Raw genomic sequence first — 18,806 nt, 5'->3', positions numbered from 1 at the left:
GGTAGATCACACCATAGTGGACAATTTTCATCCAGTATCATTCTTCTTTTTTAGAGAAGGTTGTGAAGAAGGTGGTCGTGAGGTGGCTTCAGTGGACCCTGGAGGAAGCAGATCATATGATTCTCTTAGTCAGCACCGGGCATGGGACAGAAATGGTATTGGACATGCTTTTGAATAATCTCTGATAGAAGCATAGTGGGGGTAATGTATCCATGCTGGTTCTTCTTGACCTCTTTGCAATTTTGGATGTTATCAACAATATAATAGTATCCATCTGGATTGGCTGTGTTGAGTCTGAAGAGTGAAGGCCCTGTACTGTATTGATCCTCTTCTTTTCTATGGGGTTGATACTAGTGTTGATTGGAAGTGAGCAACCCCACCCTCAGTCCCTCCTTTGTGGGATCCATAGGGTTTGATACTCTCTTCAGTTTAACATCTATGGACATGAAGCTGTTGGGTGAGATCATCCACCACCATTGGGTGAGGTCATCGGTATGCAGTCAATAATCATAAATTTGCACACCCATTGAGCTACTGTAAGTAATGCTTTTGAAGCTACATTGGTTGCCAGTGTGTATATATGTGTGTGTTCAATTAAAAGTGCTGCTTTTGAATTTAAGACCCCATGATACGAGACTGGTTTTTTTGAGGTACTACCTCTCTCTGGTTACATCTATCTTTTCCATTAGGTCTGGCAGACGGGGATGTTACAGGTCCCATCTGATGGGATCAAGAGACAAGTCTTTTCTGCTGTGGTACTTGGCCTTTGAAACATCATTCCCCCTGAAATGAGATCAGCCCCAACCCTTTTGTCCTTCCAGAAATCTCTTAAATCAAGCAACTTAGAACTGAGGAGAAACTTCCTGACAGTTAGAACAATTAATCAGTGGAACAGCTTGCCTCCAGAAGTTGTGAATGCCCCAACACTGGAAGTCTTTAAGAAGATGTTGGATAGCCATTTGTCTGGAACAGTATAGGGCAGCGATGGCGAACCTTTTTTGACTCGCGTGCCACAAGTGGGGGGAGCGTGGGGGGGGTCGTGTGCGGGCGTGCCGCACCCATAATGCAACGCGCCCCCAGTGCGCATGCGCGCACAACGCACCCATTTTTGCATGATTTTTTCGCCTTCCCCAGGCTCCAGAGGCTTTATAGGAGCCTGGGGAGGGCGAAAAGAGCCTCCTCCGCCCCCTCTGGAGGCTTCAGGGAACGTCCGGAGGCTTCCCTGAAGCCTTCGGAACACTTAAAAGCACCCTCCGAGCAACCCGGAAGTGACTTCGGGGTTGCTCGGATGGTCGTTTTAAGCGCTCTGAAGGCTTCAGGGAAGCCTCGGGACGGCCCCTGAACAGGCACGAGACGTGCGTCTCCATCGCCCGGGCCCGGATTGCCTCCGCTGCGCGGCGCCTCAGGCTTCACATCGCTGCTGCCGCCACCGCCGCTAGGACGGGCTCGGCCGAAGGGAAGTCCGTCAGGGTTCGGCCGTGCCGCCCTCGCCTCCTCCGCCTCCTCCTCTAGCCGCGCCATCGCAAGGATTAAGGCGAAAGGGGGAGGACGGGGAAAGCGAAGGGGGGTTTGTTGTCCTCCTTCTCCTCCTTTCCCCCTCCGGCTCGAACGTGGCGCCGGGGCCCTGCAGGCAGCGAACGAGTCGGAGCCTGCCGACTGGAGGAAGAGGGTGAGAGTCGGGTCCTGTGAACGGTGGCAGCAGCGGCGACAATAGTCGCAACTCGGCTGCCTGCCACCTTTCCCCTCCTTTGTCTCCCAGCTGGGGCGGCCCGCCGCCGAGTTATGACTTTTGCCGCCGCTGCTGCCGCCGTTCACAGGACCCGCCTCTCACCCTCTTCCTCCAGTCGGCAGGCTCCGACTCGTTCGCTGCCTGCCGGCGCGGCGTTCGAGCCGGAGGGGGAAAAGAGGAGAAGGAGGACAACAAACCCCCCTTCGCTTTCCCCGTCCCCCCCATTTCGCCTTAATCCTTGCGATGTAGTAAGGGAAGCCTCCGGATGTTCCATGAAGCCTCCGGGGGGGCGGGGGAGGCTCTTTTCGCCCTCCCCACGCTCCTATAAAGCCTCTGGAGCCTGGGGAAGACGAAAAAATCATGCAAAGCCCTCTTCGCTTTCCCCGTCCACCCCCTTCGCCTTAATCCTTGCGATGTAGTAAGGGAAGCCTCCGGACGTTCCATGAAGCCTCCGGGGGGGCGGGGGGGCTCTTTTCGCCCTCCCCAGGCTCCTATAAAGCCTCTGGAGCCTGGGGAAGGCGAAAAAATCATGCAAAGCCCTCTTCGCTTTCCCCGTCCACCCCCTTTCGCCTTAATCCTTGCGATGTAGTAAGGGAAGCCTCCGGACGTTCCATGAAGCCTCCGGGGGGGCGGGGGAGGCTCTTTTCGCCCTCCCCACGCTCCTATAAAGCCTCTGGAGCCTGGGGAAGACGAAAAAATCATGCAAAGCCCTCTTCGCTTTCCCCGTCCACCCCCTTCGCCTTAATCCTTGCGATGTAGTAAGGGAAGCCTCCGGACGTTCCATGAAGCCTCCGGGGGGGGGCTCTTTTCGCCCTCCCCAGGCTCCTATAAAGCCTCTGGAGCCTGGGGAAGGTGAAAAAATCATGCAAAGCCCTCTTCGCTTTCCCCGTCCACCCCCTTTCGCCTTAATCCTTGCGATGTAGTAAGGGAAGCCTCCGGACGTTCCATGAAGCCTCCGGGGGGGCGGGGGAGGCTCTTTTCGCCCTCCCCAGGCTCCTATAAAGCCTCTGGAGCCTGGGGAAGGCGAAAAAATCATGCAAAGCCCTCTTCGCTTTCCCCGTCCCCCCCCTTTCACCTTAATCCTTGCGATGGCGCGGCTAGAGGAGGAGGAGGCGAGGGCGGCGCGGCCGAGGCCTGACGGACTTCCCTTCGGCCGAGCCCGTCCTAGCGGCGGTGGTAGCGGCGGCGGCAGCGATGTGAAGGCCGGGTGCAAGGACGCCGAGCCTGAGGCGCCGCACGGCGGAGGCGATCCGGGCCCGGGCGATGGAGACGCACGTCTCGTGCCTGTTCAGGGGCCGTCCCGAGGCTTCCCTGAAGCCTTCAGAGCGCTTAAAACGACCATCCGAGCAACCCGGAAGTCACTTCCGGGTTGCCCGGAGGGTGGTTTTAAGTGTTCCGAAGGCTTCAGGGAATTCTCCGGACGTTCCCTGAAGCCTCCAGAGGGGGCGGGGGAGGCTCTTTTCGCCCTCCCCAGGCTCCTATAAAGCCTCTGGAGCCTGGGGAAGGCGAAAAATAGCTTTTAAAAAGGTGAACTCAGCTGGCCAGCGCGCGCATGCGCGCTGGCTAGCTTACAGGGAGGCGCCTCGCGTGCCCTGACAAATGGCTCCGCGTGCCACTTGTGGCACGCGTGCCATAGGTTCGCCATCACGGGTATAGGGTTTCCTGCCTAGGCAGGGGGTTGGACTAGAAGACCTCCAAGGTCCCTTCCAACTCTACTATTGTATTGTATTATGTTGAAGAGTACTGAGCCTAAAACACAGCCTTGGGGTACTCCACTGCATACTTCCCTCCATGTAGATGTAGTTCCATTAGAGTATACTTTGTACTATATTCCTATGACATATTATTAATTTTAATTCCAGTTTTTTTTAGTGTTCCTTATGAGTAGCTTCATTCTAAAAAGAAAATCTGTTGTGTCAAAAGTAGTCACACAGTTTTGTTAACAGACAAGTCAATAGTTTATGAATTGTCTGTGTATTCAGGTTGTCATGCAAAGTATATACCCTGAAGTAGTCATATGGTGCACCCCTGTGTTTGAAAGATTTAAATTTTCATGTATGAAATCAATGTCTGGATTTAAAAGATAAACTACAAACTGCAAAAGCGTATTTAATATACAGGAATGTATAATTAACATGGTTTACCCCAGGCAAGCTCTTTTTTCTTGTCTCTCTTGTGACATTGGATTTTATATAATGTTGACAAATAAATAAATGAAAACTTAATAATATAACAGAACCATATCCATGAATCAAGATAGAGCCAATGGTAAATGAACAGAAAACTTGAATTCATTATAATTAATACAAAGTATATTTTGTGAAGCTCTGCATTTTGATCCTTTCACTTACAGTTTTGCCCTCAATACTTCCTCAAAGGCTTCCTGTTTATAGAATGTAATTTACAAGAAGCTTTTCTTGTCTTCCAAAGAAAGAGACAATTTGTAGATTGTTCACTTGGTTATATAGTCCTATCAGGTTTTTTTTTAAATGCAGCTATTTCTCAGAAAAGTTCCAAGTAAGAGACCATAAAGAAGAATAAAGATGATGGAGGAGAAACAGAAGCTTCCAGAAACCTCAGTGGTCAACCTGGTGAATATATTTGAGAACTTCAGGTACAAGGGATTTTGGGAGCTGTTGTAATGTCATGGTTGAAGGCCAGATGAACAAGAAAGAGCTCAAATAGTAGAAGATTGAAATATAGGATTTCTTATATTACCGCTTAGGAGGAAATGCTTTGAAGTCAGAGAATTGTGGCTACATAAAGGTAGCTTTCCTCTTTGGAAAAGTGATAAGGACTATTTTTTTCTTTGATGCGCTAAACCATGGAGTGTAGACCTGCATAGACATTAGTTAATAACTTGAGTATTTGACTATAATAAACATTTGATGTGAACGTTGTTTAAATTAGGTTAGAGTCAAGAAGTTTGCTTCTCTGCTATGAAATGTTATATTCAATATAATTCTATTTTTTTTTGGTGTGGTTTATTTTTTTTGGTGAGGTTTCCAAATCTGTCCTAAATTTTCTGCTGCCTTATAATAGAACATGATATTTGGAAACTCTGTTTCTCATACTTGATGCTGAGATACTTTTATTTCTCAACTAACTAGAATTTGCTGTGGAATTAGCTGGATTTAGTCTTTTTATTCAAATACTTTGCCCAGATTTTTTGAATATTCAGAAGAAAGAGAGAGAAAAGAAGCTCAGAAACCACAACTATAATGCAGTGCAGGAAGAATAGAATAGCAAACTTAATTCCTTTGCTATCTGGTTGCCTGGGGTTTTGTAGACTAAACCTGGTGTCCAGGTCAAATAGATTTTTGAAATTTTATTGTATGACTTAGGAGTCCCCCATTTTACCTATCTGGTTTGGCTGATCTGGAACCCTCTGAGTACAGTTCTCTTGTGGATTGTGAACTGTGGTTTGCCCTTTAAAGTGAAACTTTGGTAAAAGGAAATAATTACTGGCTCCGGGAGAAGTTAAGGAAGCTTAAGTATGTTATAAAGATTGTGAAACAGAAAAGAGGATGTAGTCCTTGGGAATAGCACTCAGTATGAAAAAGAAATGCAGCTTTATTTTTGCATAGGCTGATCTTATCCATAAGAAACATAAACAGAAAATCTGATGACTACATAGAAAGGAAGAAAGAGAGCAGAGTGCATTTCTGAGGATTCTCCATTCCATATCTATTCTTTCATATTGTAAGGTAGCATTGGGAATTCTTTCATATTGTAAGGTAGCATTGGGACTTGGTTAGATTCATTTTTTATGATATTTAGCTACGGTACATTCCTTCATTTATTCAGAAGTAAGTCACAGTACATGGCAATGGCATGAAGTAGAACTTAGTTCTAAACTGGATAATACCTCACTAAACTTGATGAGCCTTAGTTTTGTGTAGAGAATATAGTACTTTATACTAAGGCAGGGGTGTCCATTTTTGGAATTAAAAATCAATATTACTAACTGCAAAAATGACACAGTTTCAAATACAGATATTTATGAAATTACAAATAGAAAAAGTGATATCAAATGGTGTTCTATATGTTATCTTCATTTAAATGATACCTGCTACAATGCACGTGGACAGTATTACAATTGTTTGTATTTTACTTTTCAGCATAGGAATCCTATCAGAGCGCATCTGTGATAATGACAAATTTCCATATTATGCCCTGCATATTTTGCCTTAATAGATTCATCTGTACTCTATCTCAGGGCTTAGCAATTTTTTCAGGTGTTAGGTATTACTGCATGATGTGAGTGGGGTGGGCAAAATACAAGCAACTAATTAATTAATGGAGTTTTGCTGGATGACTTTGGGTTAGTCACCCTCTCCCAGCCCTTCACAAAACTGTGGGGCGGGGGGGGGGGGAGGAAATGGTGCTATATATTAAATATTGAATTCCTGAACAAAAATCTAGAGATAACCAGATTTACCGTAAACATGTTTATATATTTCCTCTCCCATTATGGCTCTCATGTTATAATGTTAGGCAAGATTATTGAAGAGATCCAGAAAGATAAATCTACTTATAATGTTCTACAGCAGGGGTGTCAAACTTGATTTCGTTGAGGTCTGCATCAGGGTTGTGTTTGACCTCAGGGGGCCAGGGTGGGCGTGGCCAGCTTGATGTCACTCATGTTGTGGCGCCTGTGGTGATCTGAGCCCTCTGCCAGTGAAAAGGAGCGGCCCTCCTGAGCTCTGTTTTCACTGGCAGAGGATTGCAGGAGATCGTTGCAGCTGAAAACGGACCTCCCAAGGTCCATTTTCACTGGCAGAGGCACCACAGGGCGGTTCTTCATGTTCCCAGGGTGAACCCATAGGACAAATCTAAGCACCCCATAGGCTGGATCCGGCCTGTGCACCTTGAGTTTGACACCCTGTTCTACAAATTTCTCCAAACTTCATTTTGTATGATTAAAGAAACAACAGGCATTTATGGCTTTTCTATGCCAATTGGAGATTGGAGTAGTTTTTCTGAATTCTAGAACCAAAAACAAGCTGGATTGAGCTACTCCTTGGATCACTGTGAAAAAGATTGGATTACTTCTGCAGCCAAAGATCTAATCCACAAACAGACCAAAAACTCTTTGCAAAGTTGCATTTTCAAGGATTATCAACAAAGAAGAAACAATAGCTTTCTCTGCTTTGTTCTCTTTTGATATCCAATAGTCAGTGGGTGAAATTTTCTTGTCTTAGAAACAGCATGATCCCATTCCTGAATATCATGCTGTTGACAAATCATAACTCTTGTTCAGAGGTGGTATTCAGCAGGTTCTGACCACTTCTGGAGAACTGGTAGCAAAAATTTTGAGTACTGTATTTTTCGGAGTATAAGACGCACCAAGGTTTTGAAGAGGCAAATTAAAAAAAAAAGTAGGTAGGTAGATAGAGAGATAGACAGGGAGAGAAAGAGAGAGAAATACAGTAAGTAGGTAGGGAGAGAGAGTAGTTAGGTAGGTAGTGTTCTGTAGGGAGAAGGAAGCAGGCAGGAACTGAGGCAAGGCAGGTTGAAGCTAACACAACCTTTATTAACAGTTTAACAAGGCAAAATGCAAGGCAAACCTCAAGCCGGCAAACAGCAACATTTGACAGCTGACAGCCCTTTTATACTGGAGCTATCAGACGCTGAACCAATAGAATGGCTTCATTCTCCCGCCAGCTGGCTGGTCGCGTCTTAACAAATCAGGAGCCAGCAATGATAGTCAATGGCGTCGTAGCCTCGAGGACTTAACAGGTAGGTAGGTAGATAAAGGGATAGAGAGAGAGAGAAATAAAGAGAGAGTGTGTGTAGGTAGGTAGAGGGATAGGGAGAGAGAAATAGAAAGAAATAGAGAGAAATACAGTAGATAGGTAGGAAGAGAGAGAGAGAGAGAGTAGGTAGGTTGGTAGGTAGAGGGATAGAGAGAGAAAAATATATATAGAGAGAAATACAGTAGATAGGTAGGGAGAGAGTAGTTAGGTAGGTAGATAAAGGGAGAGAGAGAGAGAGAGAGAGAGAGAGAGAGAGAGAAATACAGTAGAAAGAGAGAGAGAGTAGGTAGGTAGGTAGGTAGGTAGGTAGGTAGGTAGATAAAGGGATAGAGAGAGAGAAATAGAGAGAGAGAAATACAGTAAGTAGGTAGGTAGGTAGTAGAGGGATAGAGAGAGAGAAATAGAGATAGAAAGAAATACAGTAGATAGGTAGGTGTTTCTGCTGACACAGCACTTGATCAATGTAATTCTCATCAATCAGTTAGAGGTTTCCAAAAGGAAAAAAAAATTGCACTCTGCAAACCTCCCAAAAATGGCCCATTTTTCACGAAAAAGGGCCCTTTTTTTCAAAAAATGGTATGAATAGCCTTGGGGGGGGGGGTTTGCAGAGTGCTCCAAGGGGGTGCCCCCCAAAACAAGCAAAAAACACGGGGCCGTTTTTTGTCAAAAAAAATTGCATGCATAGCCTTATGGAGGCTTATAGAGTGCTGCTGGGGGCTGGGGGTGGCAAAAAGTGGCCCGTTTGTTGCTCATTCCTGCCCTCCCCAGCCCCCAGAAGCTCTCTGAAAGACTCCATAAGGGTATGCACAGCCATTTTGGCAAAGGAGTGGGGCTTCGGGAAGCTAAAAAATGCTGTATTCGGTGTATAAGACGCACCCAGATTTTCAGCCACTTTTTTGAGGAAAAAAGGTGTGTCTTATACTCTGGAAAATACGGTAGTTCGGAGAACCGGTAAAAACCACCTCTGACTTGCCCCACCACATCTATTCTCTGCCTTCCAAATCCCAGATGATCTGAAGGAAATGGGGATTTTGCAGTAACCTTCCCCCGGAGTGGGGAGGGAATGGAGATTTTACAGTATCCTTCCCCTGCCATGCCAATCAAGCCAAGCCACCAAGCCATGCCCACAGAACCAGTAGTAAAACCTTGTCCAATCCCCTGCCTAGGCAGGAAACCCTATACCGTTTCAGACAAATGGCTATCCAACATCTTCTTAAAGACTTCCAGTGTTGGGGCATTCACAACTTCTGGAGGCAAGCTGTTCCACTGATTAATTGTTCTAACTGTCAGGAAGTTTCTCCTCAGTTATAAGTTGCTTCTCTCCTTGATTAGTTTCCACCCATTGCTTCTTGTTCTACCCTCAGGTGCCTTGGAGAATAGTTTGACTCCCTCTTCTTTGTGGCAACTCCTGAGATATTGGAACACTGCTATCATGTCTCCCCTAGTCCTTCTTTCTATTAAACTAGACATACCCAGTTCCTGCAACTGTTCTTCATATGTTTTAGTCTCCAGTCCCCTAATCATCTTTGTTGCTCTTCTCTGCACTCTTTCTAGAGTCTCCACATCTTTTTTACATCGTGGCGACCAGAACTGAATGCAGTATTCCAAGTGTGGCCTTACCAAGGCATTATAAAGTGGTATTAACACTTCACCTGATCTTGATTCTATCCCTCTGTTGATGCAGCCTAGAACTGTGTTGGCTTTTTGGCAGCTGCTGCACACTGCTGGCTCATATTTAAATGGTTGTCCACTAGGACTCCAAGATCCCTTTCACAGTTACTACTGTTGAGCAAAGTACCACCTATACCAGTGATGGCGAACCTTTTTTCTACGGCGTGCCAGAATTGCGTGCACGCTCGCTACTGCACCCCCCCGCGTGCCCACTCAATTCCCCACCCAACTGCGCATGTGCACGTGACACACACACACACACACACACAGCATGCACCCCCTCCCCCATGCTCTAGAGGCTTTTCTGAAGCCTGGGGAAGGAACAAATGGCCTCCCCCGCCCTTCTAGATGTCCTCTGGAAGCAGAAACAGATTCTTTGGGGCCGTTTATTGTCCTTTCCAGGGGGGCTTTCCTGAAGCCCGGCTCCTCTTCCTTCCTCGGCTGTTGGAAGAGCGCTGCACCCGTTTCATTCTGTTTGAGAGCCGCCTTGCTTGCCCCGGCGCGAGACTAGCGCTGCCGGGGAGAAATCAGCAGGAGGGGGAGAAGAACCCAAACTTCTGCTAGGGATGCCTTCTCCCCCCCCTCGCCTCCCCCTGATCTCTCCCTGGCAGCGCTCGCCTTATGCAGCAGCAAAGTGTGCGTGTCCGTGTGTGTAATGGGGGTCTGGCTGGGACCGATCAGCTGAGAGGCTGGCAAAGAAGCGGCGCTCGGAGGAAGAAGGCAGAGATGCTGGCTGGCATTCGCTTCCCTTACTTTTTGCCGCCGCCGCCCCGGCAGCACGGAGCATTACCACCCCCTCCCTGCTGGTTGCAGCCCAGGCCCCGCCTGCCCTGCTTAGCTGAAAGTGGCGAGGGAGCAAGCCGCGATGAGCAGGAAGGGAAATGAGGGCTGGCCACTATCCCTGCCTTTTCGCGGCAGTGGGGAAGACTTCTTTGCCAGCCTCTCAGGTGATCGGTCCCATCCAGCCCCTGTTACACACATACACACACATACACACACACCGCTTGTTGCCGCGCGAGACCAGCGCTGCTGGGTAGAAATCTGGGAGTGGGAGAAGAAAACAATCTTCTGCTAGAGATGGTCTTCTCCCCCCTCTCCCCCTGATTTCTCCCCAGCAGCGCTCACCTTGCACGGCAACAAGTGGTGTCTGTGTGTGTGTGTGGCCGGCGCTCATTTCCCTTCCTCCTCATTGCGGCTTGCTCCCTCACCACTTTCAGCTAAGCAGGGCAGGCGGGGCCTGGGCTGCAACCAGCAGGGAGGGGGTGGTAATGCTCCTTCCTGCCGGGGCAGCGGTGGCGAAAAGTAAGGGAAGCGAATGCCAGCCAGCATCTCTGCCTTCTTCCTCTGAGCGCTGCTTCTTTGCCAGCCTCTCAGCTGATCGGTCCGAGCCAGACCCCCATTACACACACGCACATGCACACTTTGCTGCCGCACGAGGCGAGCGCTGCCAAGGCGTCCCAGTACCAGGGCTGAAGGGGTGGCGGTGGCGAGGACGGGCGGCCAAGGGCTTCCCTCCCTCCCCACCCAAGCGGACTTCTTGCACGGCTCCAGCCTGCGGCTCTGATGAGGATCCGCGGTCCGGAGAGCTGCCGCTTCCAGCGGGATATATTCTTCCAGGCCCTTGGCGGCGTCTTTATGCGGTTAGCTCGCCTCCCCACCAGCAGCTCCTCCGCCAGCATCCCGGCTGGAAGCAAAAGCGCAACAGCCGCTGTTGGGGAAGGGAGGAAGGGGTGGCGGTCACCTGTTCTCGCCACTGCCACCCCTTCGCCCCTGGTAATGGCGACTGTTGCACTGCTGCTTCCAGCTGGGATGCTGGCGGAGGAGCTGCTGGTGGGGAGGCGAGCTAACCGCATAAAGACGTCGCCAAGGGCCTGGAAGAATATATCCCGCTGGAAGCGGCAGCACTCCAGACCGCGGATCCTCATCAGAGGCGCAGCCTGGAGCCGTGCAAGAAGCCCACTTGGGTGGGAGGGAGGGAAGCCCTGGCGGCTATCACAGTGCCGCTTCTGGCTGGTGTGGGAGTGGCTGCAGGGACCGGCTGGCCGCTCCTGCCCTTCCCCTTGTGGCTGCCGCTGCCGCTGCTTTTCTGAAGTGCCCGAGCCGGCCAAGCCCTTCGGACTGCAGATGAGCCATGGGCTGGAGGGCGAGGGCCACGCAAGAAGCCCACTCGGGCAGGGAGGGAGGGAAACCCTGACCACAGCTCTGCTCTACTAAGCGACGGCCGGGATCCCCTCTCCACATCTTTTGGCACGCGCGGCCCTTGCTCTTCCTGTTGTTTTTTGCGTGCACATGTGCGCCAGGAACCAGATCACCAAACGGCCAACGCGCATGTGCACACTGAAAACAAGGTCATTTTCCTGGCGTGCGCATGCGCACCGGGCAGCTCCTCTTCTGTTTTCTGGCACGAAAATGCACGTAAAGACCAGCTGGCTGCTGCGCCCAAACCCGGAAGAGCAACTGGTGATGGCTCCGCGTGCCAGGAGAAATGGCTCTGCGTGCCACTTCCGGCACACGTGCCATAGGTTCGCCATCACGGACCTATACTGTACCTGTGCATTTCATTTTTGTTGCCTAAATGTAGAACCTTACTCTTTTCATAAAAAGGCCTACATGTTTTGTTTTTGGTTTGAGCCTCCCTTTTTATTGTGAAGAAGTAAATGGAACAGAAATGTTTAAAACCTTTGTTTTTCTGTGGACAGGCCCTGCTGCAATCCTGAGGAAGAACAGATCCTTCCCCAGTTGAGGTTTCAACTAACAACTCCAAGACCTATGGCATCTTCCATGCTGCCACCTGTGACACGTGAAAAAGCCGTGAGAGACATTAAGAAAGCTGCAGTTATACAGCCTGGCCAGGCGCACTGCAGTGCAGAGTCTTCAGAGCAGGAACGGCAAGCTCCTAAAATGCTCCCTGTCAAATGTCTCAGCTCTTTTAAAGGCAAGATCACTGTCAGCAACTGGAGGGCAAAACAAGCCTTAGATTCTCAGCCATACTCATACATCATGCAATCTGGAAGCAGCAAAAATCAGGTAATAGGTTATACCAAGGCACGATTGATATTGTGTACAGATTCTCCTATTGTGATTTGCAAACCAGGCATAGTCCATAAATATTCTTTGGATGGTGTGAAGAGGGGCTGTGGGACAATCAAGAATATTTTGACATTACAATTAGTGATTGGATTAATCTAACAGAGGATAGAATACTGAATATTGAGGGATATGATTTGGTATATGGTTGGCACGCTTATTTAATATATGGTAAGAAGGTGGATAAGATTTTTAAAAGCCATATATTAAGGAATGCCCTATTGCGTGTCTGGAAAAAATACCAATATAGGTTAAATGATAAGATACCTATGTGGGTAGTACCCAGACACGCGATAGAGAATATAAGTATAGAAGAAAAACAGGATGTAATTACATATAGAGAACTTCTTAATATAGAGAAAGGTGTATTACAGTTAATACATATTTGAACGTATTAAGAGAGGAAAGGGTAATTCAAACCTGGTTCCAGTATGGACAGTTACAAGCTAGATGGAAAAAAGATCAGACAATTGGTATCACACAAAATGAGGATAGTTTGGTAAAACAAATTAGGGACCAGAGTCAAATGCATATAAAAAGGTTGTACAATATACTGATCAAAATAGATTCTGAAACAGAGTTAGTTAAAGACTGTATGATAAGTGGGCACAAAATTTCGAAGAGCCAATAATGATGGAAACATGGGAAAAGATTTGGGTAAGAAATGTAAAATTTACACAAGCTCAGAATTTGAGAGAGAATTTTTATAAGATGTTGTATAGACGGCATTTAGATCCCTAAAATTATCTTGTATGTATCCGAATTTACAACCTAAATGTTGGAGATGTGATTGTGCTGATGTTACATATTACCATATATGGTGGACTTGCAAAAAAGTCAAAGCATTTTGGATAAAAATATGGTGGGTTATTCAAAATATACTTTAAAAAAGGATAAAGTTCACCCCCCAGTTATTTTTGTTAGGTATAATTACAGACTGTACTGTTATAGAGACTAATTTGATTTTGAACTTAACGACGGCAGCAAGATTGTTGGTGGCGCAGTACTGGAAGAGGGAAGAATTGCCTACTATTCAAGAATGGATGCTAAAAGTAGTAAATCTAGCAGAGATGGCCAAAATGACAGCATATTTGAAGGACCATTCGGATGAGAAATATAAGTTGGAATGGAGAAGATGGATTGACTATATTCAAAATAAATATCGGACTAGAAAATTTCAATTAGCTTATGAGTGAAGGCACAAAGAATGTTACAATTTACCTAAAGTTAGCTTAACAAAAGGGGAATTAAAGCACAAGAGGAGGTAGGATGTTAAAATCATTCAGCTTATGTTAGCGTATGATTGTTAAATGTTTATACCCTGTATTTTGCTCTGGGAGGTTGGGGGGAGGGAGGGTCGGAGGGTGAGAAGGGGAAGGGGTAATATTTGTAAAATTTGTTAAAACCTTTAATAATAATAATAATAATAATAATAATAATAATAATAATAATAATAATAATAATAATAATAATAATAATAATAATAAAAGAATATTTTGACATTAGACACTTTGATAGTTTTGACCAAAATCAAATCATTGAGCTGTTTCATATTTGTACTGGTAATAATAATTAAGAGAAAAGGATATCCCACTATAAATTATTTAGGTGACCTGATTTTACAACCATTTATAAAAGGCTCATTGAAATTCATGAGAAATTTCAGATATTTCATGAAGGAAAACAATTACGATTACTGCTGAATTTCTACACTGGTGATACAGTCTCAAAAGCTGCATACCATCACTAATGATGGTTTAAGGTTTATTGAATTTAAGGTTTATTGAATTTCAATAAATTCAATAAACCTTAAACTAATGATGTCTCACTTTATCCAAATATTCATGAATCATAGATTTCCAAACCTACTTCTCCTTACTCTGTATTCACAGGAACCAGAGGAGAAAAAAATAGCTTTGGAGCTGCTGGAAACAGAACAGGCCTATGTGGTTCGCCTTAATCTTCTAGACCAGGTTGGTTGGCAGCTGCATTTCAGCTTTCTGATGTCCACTATCAAAAAGCTGAAAATAAACTACTTCCGTGATTATTATTTTATTTAATAACAATACATAACGATATAATAAAAATTGCCTTCTGGATATTTTCATCGTGTACAATTGATTTTTAAAAAATTCAGTAAATCTTGGATTTCTGTAGCAAGCAAGCAATTATTAATACTTTGAAAATCCCAAAAATGTTCACGTAGTAAAAACAGAGCCCTTTCTAATATTTCACTGTCAAAGTAACTCCTAATTATTCTCCTAATGGGACTACATTCATTTGGAAAATTATATGAAAAATAAAAATCCTATCTGTCCAATGGTGTGATTCAACCGGTCTAACAACCTGTTTGCTGAGCGCACGCTTTACGCACACTTCGTGCATGCACATAGGTTAAAAGCAAAGGTAAAAAACTTACCTTTTACTGCAGCTGAGCCGCAACAAAACAGCTGAGGCTCAGCAATAGACTCTGCCGCGCCTCACAGCTGGGCTAAAATACGAGGAAATATAGGTGAGTATAGCCCAGGGGCAGGTGGGCCCACCTGAAGGTTGGAGCGAACCGGTTCGCTCTCAGCTGATCTTTGGAGCCACCAGTTTGCCCGAACCGGGCAGAACTGGTAGAATCCCACTGCTGTATTTGTCCCTTAGTCAACTCTGTCCCTGTATCTTATAATACTTATCTCATTGTAGCTGAATGAGGAATGGAAACAGGATAATTTCTTCTGCTCTGCTAAGGATTTTTATTTATAAGATATCTTTTATTTTGTTTCTATTCCAGATGATCTTTAATTACTATTATAGTAATTATAACCACTATAATTCTATATTATAACAATTAGTCCTTTAATTGCCATAGGTTTAGAAAACGCTAAGCCAAATTTCCTGATTTTTATCCTCCCAGGTTATCTCTCCCCCCTCCCCCCCTTTATGTTGTGCTTTTAACATCCAGGTCTGCAGGGAGATGTTATTGATCTTACAGAGGTTTCTGCAGGAGACTTTTGGGTTGAAAAGTAGGGTGAAGCATTGTAATTAAAACTGTGTTTCTTCATTGACTGAGAATGCTCTTTACAGGTGTTTTTTTCTGAGCTAATGAAAGAAGCCAGAACTACAAAGGCATTTCCGGAAGATGTAGTAAAAATGATCTTCTCTAATATCTCCTCCATTTACCAGTTCCATTCCCAGTTTTTTTTGCCAGAGCTGAAAAAACGTATGGAGGACTGGTAAGTTATAAAATCAGCCTGCTTGTCTTTTTTTGACCACTATTTTCCTGGAAAAATATAACAAATTTAATAGCTTGTTGAAAGCTAGATGTGAAAAAGATTCAAGTGGTTTAAGCTTGAGTCACGAGTTTTATCTGAACACTTTGTCCAATCTTGAAAAACATCTTATGTATGGAGAAGGTTGTATTATGGTACATGGTACATAATGCAACCTTCTTTTTTTTGTAAGATTTTTTTTTATTTTTGAATAAACACAAACAGACAAAACACAAAAAAACCACACAAAACCATCTTCCATTACAAATTGTAGAAAGTGTGTCGATTGGTTACAAAAACTTCCATGCATCCCTTCCACAGTCATCACCTACAATTCATATCAAATCATATATTTTAAATCAAATATATTTATATATATTACTATCATCATACCTCAACCTTCATTTGACTATAATTGTTTTTATGTCCTTTTATATAAAGTATTCCAGATTTAAAGCAAAACCACATAATGGCATTCCATTAGCTCTTCCCGATATCATCCAATAACATCACATCTTTATAAGATGTTCTAAATAAAAATTGGTCTTTTTAATAACAGAGTTTCTAAACCTCCTTTCATAGTCACCATTTGCAATTTATATCAAATTTCCTCTTATCAAACCAATACATATATATGCATTATTATCATTATCAATCAATTATTTAACTGTATCCATTAACACTTCATTTTTTACATAACGCTCTAAATTTAACTAAATTTGACTTAATTTTTTATTATAAGCTTTCATTACATCAACCTGTGTCTTTCCAGGAATAGTGCAGTCTTATATCTCTTGCCATTTGTGGCATTAGTATTCTGGTTATTTCCTTAGTAAGTTTTGTATGGACTTCTCTTTGCAGCTCATTGCTTATTGCATATCTTGTATAAGCTCGAAACCCTCCCTCTGCTTCTTCGATCAGCTTATCTTTGGTTATCACTAGTGCTTCTGACAAAATTTCTCTCCTTAGTTCCATCAATTCTTCTTCTGTACTTTGAAATCTGGGGTAGAGCTCCCCTTTCCATATTCCACTCTTTCCATTTCCAACCATGCTCAGTTCACTGTGAGTATCAACAATTTTCTTGTCTCTTTGTGTATTTTTCTTTCAGTTTTTAGAACTCTGACTTCCACTTTCTTCATTTGATGAACATCCTCAATTTTTCCATCAAATTTTACTGTTCTACGATCTATGTTCTCCAATCTCTTCTCAATTTTCTCTGTTACTTCAAATAATTTTTGAATTTCAAACATAATCTTTTGCAATGTTAAGCTTTCTTTTTCATGTTGCGCCATTCTTCCAACTTGTAAACACTGCCACTCTGGCATTCAAAACTTTTTATTACATTTAAAGCAAGTTCATTTATAATCTTTCAAGACAAGGCTTTTGTTTTCGTTCCATTCCAACTGCCAATAAAGCTCCCCAAAAGCACCTGTATAAACAACCCATGCTCTTCTCGCTATCACTCTCTGTAAAGAAGCTGAGGAACCTTGCAATGCAAAGTAAAATGATCAAAGAGAAAAAAGAAAATACAATATTTCCAAGCCTTGCAAGCCTTCAGCCTCCAAGTGGCAGTGTTACTTCCTTACCCTCTGTTATTTCAGCCCTCTTTGTATTCTTTTTATATCTTCTTTATATTCCAGGCTTAAAGAAAATAAAATTCTTAAATGGAGCAAAAAAACCCCATCCAATCCAACATTATAAAAATAAGCAAAAAGATTTTAATCCATAGGTCTAAAAAAAAAAAGAATATAAAATGTAGAATAAAAACTAATCTGTTCAATTTAAAAGAATAGGAAACATTTGCAAAAGTTCCATCCGTAAAATAAAAAATTTAAAAAAGGATAACACACTCTCTAATGTAGCTTAATTTCGCTGCTTGTTCTCTTCTGTTTTCAAAATTATTTTAGCTTTAATTTTTTGGGGGTAGTCTCTTTTATAATAATAAGATTTCCTCACCAGATGGACACACTTTCTCTTTCCGTTTTCCTCCCGTTTCGGAGCTGTCCCAACTTCAGCAGTTTCAAAAGGACCGTCCAGCGGCAAAAGTATCGACTGCGATCTTGGAGCTCCAAGATCACATGTCGTGTCGTTGCGATGTCAGCTCCTCCTTTCCATAATGCAACCTTCTGAGTTTATTTTTATATGTATATATAATTTTATAAAGAATTTCAGTTACAATAGTAAAACCAAATACAAACTAAACTTAAAGAAAAGAGAACAGGAAGGAGGAGTAAGAAGTCCAAGAAAAAAGAAAGAAAAGAAATAGCAATTGCAATAACACTTAGAGTTATATACTGCTTCACAGTGCTTTACAGCCCTCTCTAAGCGGTTTATAGAGTCAGCATATTGCCCCCAACAATCTGGGTCTTCATTTACCCACCTTGGAAGGATGGAAGGCTGAGTCAACCCAGAAAAAAAAAATATAATAAAGAGAAAACCAATATGGAAGTGGCTTCCAACCATCATCACTTTTTTATGACCCTGTAATCTCTTAATTTGAGGTTGAGTTGGGGCAATTGGATGGAGCTGAGCATTTACTGGCTGGATACCCTTGTTGATGCCCACAGAAAATCACTGTTATGTATTCTCTTTACAAGGAGCAGTCATCTGGAGCACATGTGGGTCATCTCCTGTCCTCTTTTTATCTGGAGAGGTTCCAAGGAACCAGTCTACTTACTGGTTCTTTGATCTTTGCTATGATCATCAGCTTCACTTTAATAGAACAATATTCAGTACACCATACCTCCCTGAATGGCTGATTAGCTGACTTTGGGTTGTTTTCACAGTAGGCAGAGAAAAGGATATTTTTACAAACAGTATTTTTAGAACATTGATACTAACGTTGCTATATTAGTGATACTATTTTTATTTATTTAATGATTTAATCCATCGGTTTGTATTCTTAAGTTCTATAAAAATAACATCCACAGCAATAATTCACTTCTTATGAAAACTCCTATAAGGTAATGCAATTGATTGATTGGTTATGTGCTATCAACTTGACATTAATCTATCGTGACCATTCAGATATTCTCTAGGATAGAATGTAATAGGCAAGTATTTTTAGTATTTACCCTGACACTTTGTAGATTTAAATTGATTTACATTATATTCCTATCCATCCCTATTTATTTTGATATGGCTCTCCCCTTAATAGCCTTCAAGGCATACGTCTCTGTAAGCTTCTGTTCTTAACTGAGCAAGTTTATATCTGTTTTTACAGAAGTACCTGCTATCTTCAACACTTGTTACAAGCTCTGAAAAGGGAAGTACCATAGTGGGTAATATAAAAGGTTTCAACAA

The 18,806-nt window shown here is 43.7% G+C and overlaps 1 protein-coding gene across 1 annotated transcript in view; it reads left to right on the top strand.

Annotated features, from left to right (window-relative positions):
- Positions 1 to 18,806, top strand: part of FGD2 (FYVE, RhoGEF and PH domain containing 2) — a 37,022-nt gene that overhangs the window by 2,098 nt on the left and 16,118 nt on the right. Inside the window, exons 2-6 of the mRNA XM_081946553.1 lie at positions 55 to 155; positions 4,225 to 4,343; positions 11,859 to 12,186; positions 14,139 to 14,219; positions 15,319 to 15,467. Of these exons, the coding sequence (XP_081802679.1) occupies positions 4,273 to 4,343; positions 11,859 to 12,186; positions 14,139 to 14,219; positions 15,319 to 15,467 (629 nt within the window). The 5' untranslated portion in view covers positions 55 to 155; positions 4,225 to 4,272. The remainder of the gene's footprint in view (positions 1 to 54; positions 156 to 4,224; positions 4,344 to 11,858; positions 12,187 to 14,138; positions 14,220 to 15,318; positions 15,468 to 18,806) is intronic.

This window comes from Natrix helvetica (assembly GCF_964273705.1).
Source record: "Natrix helvetica genome assembly, chromosome: 3".
NCBI lineage: Eukaryota > Metazoa > Chordata > Lepidosauria > Squamata > Natricidae > Natrix > Natrix helvetica.
This window is presented reverse-complemented; position numbering and strand designations above follow the sequence as displayed.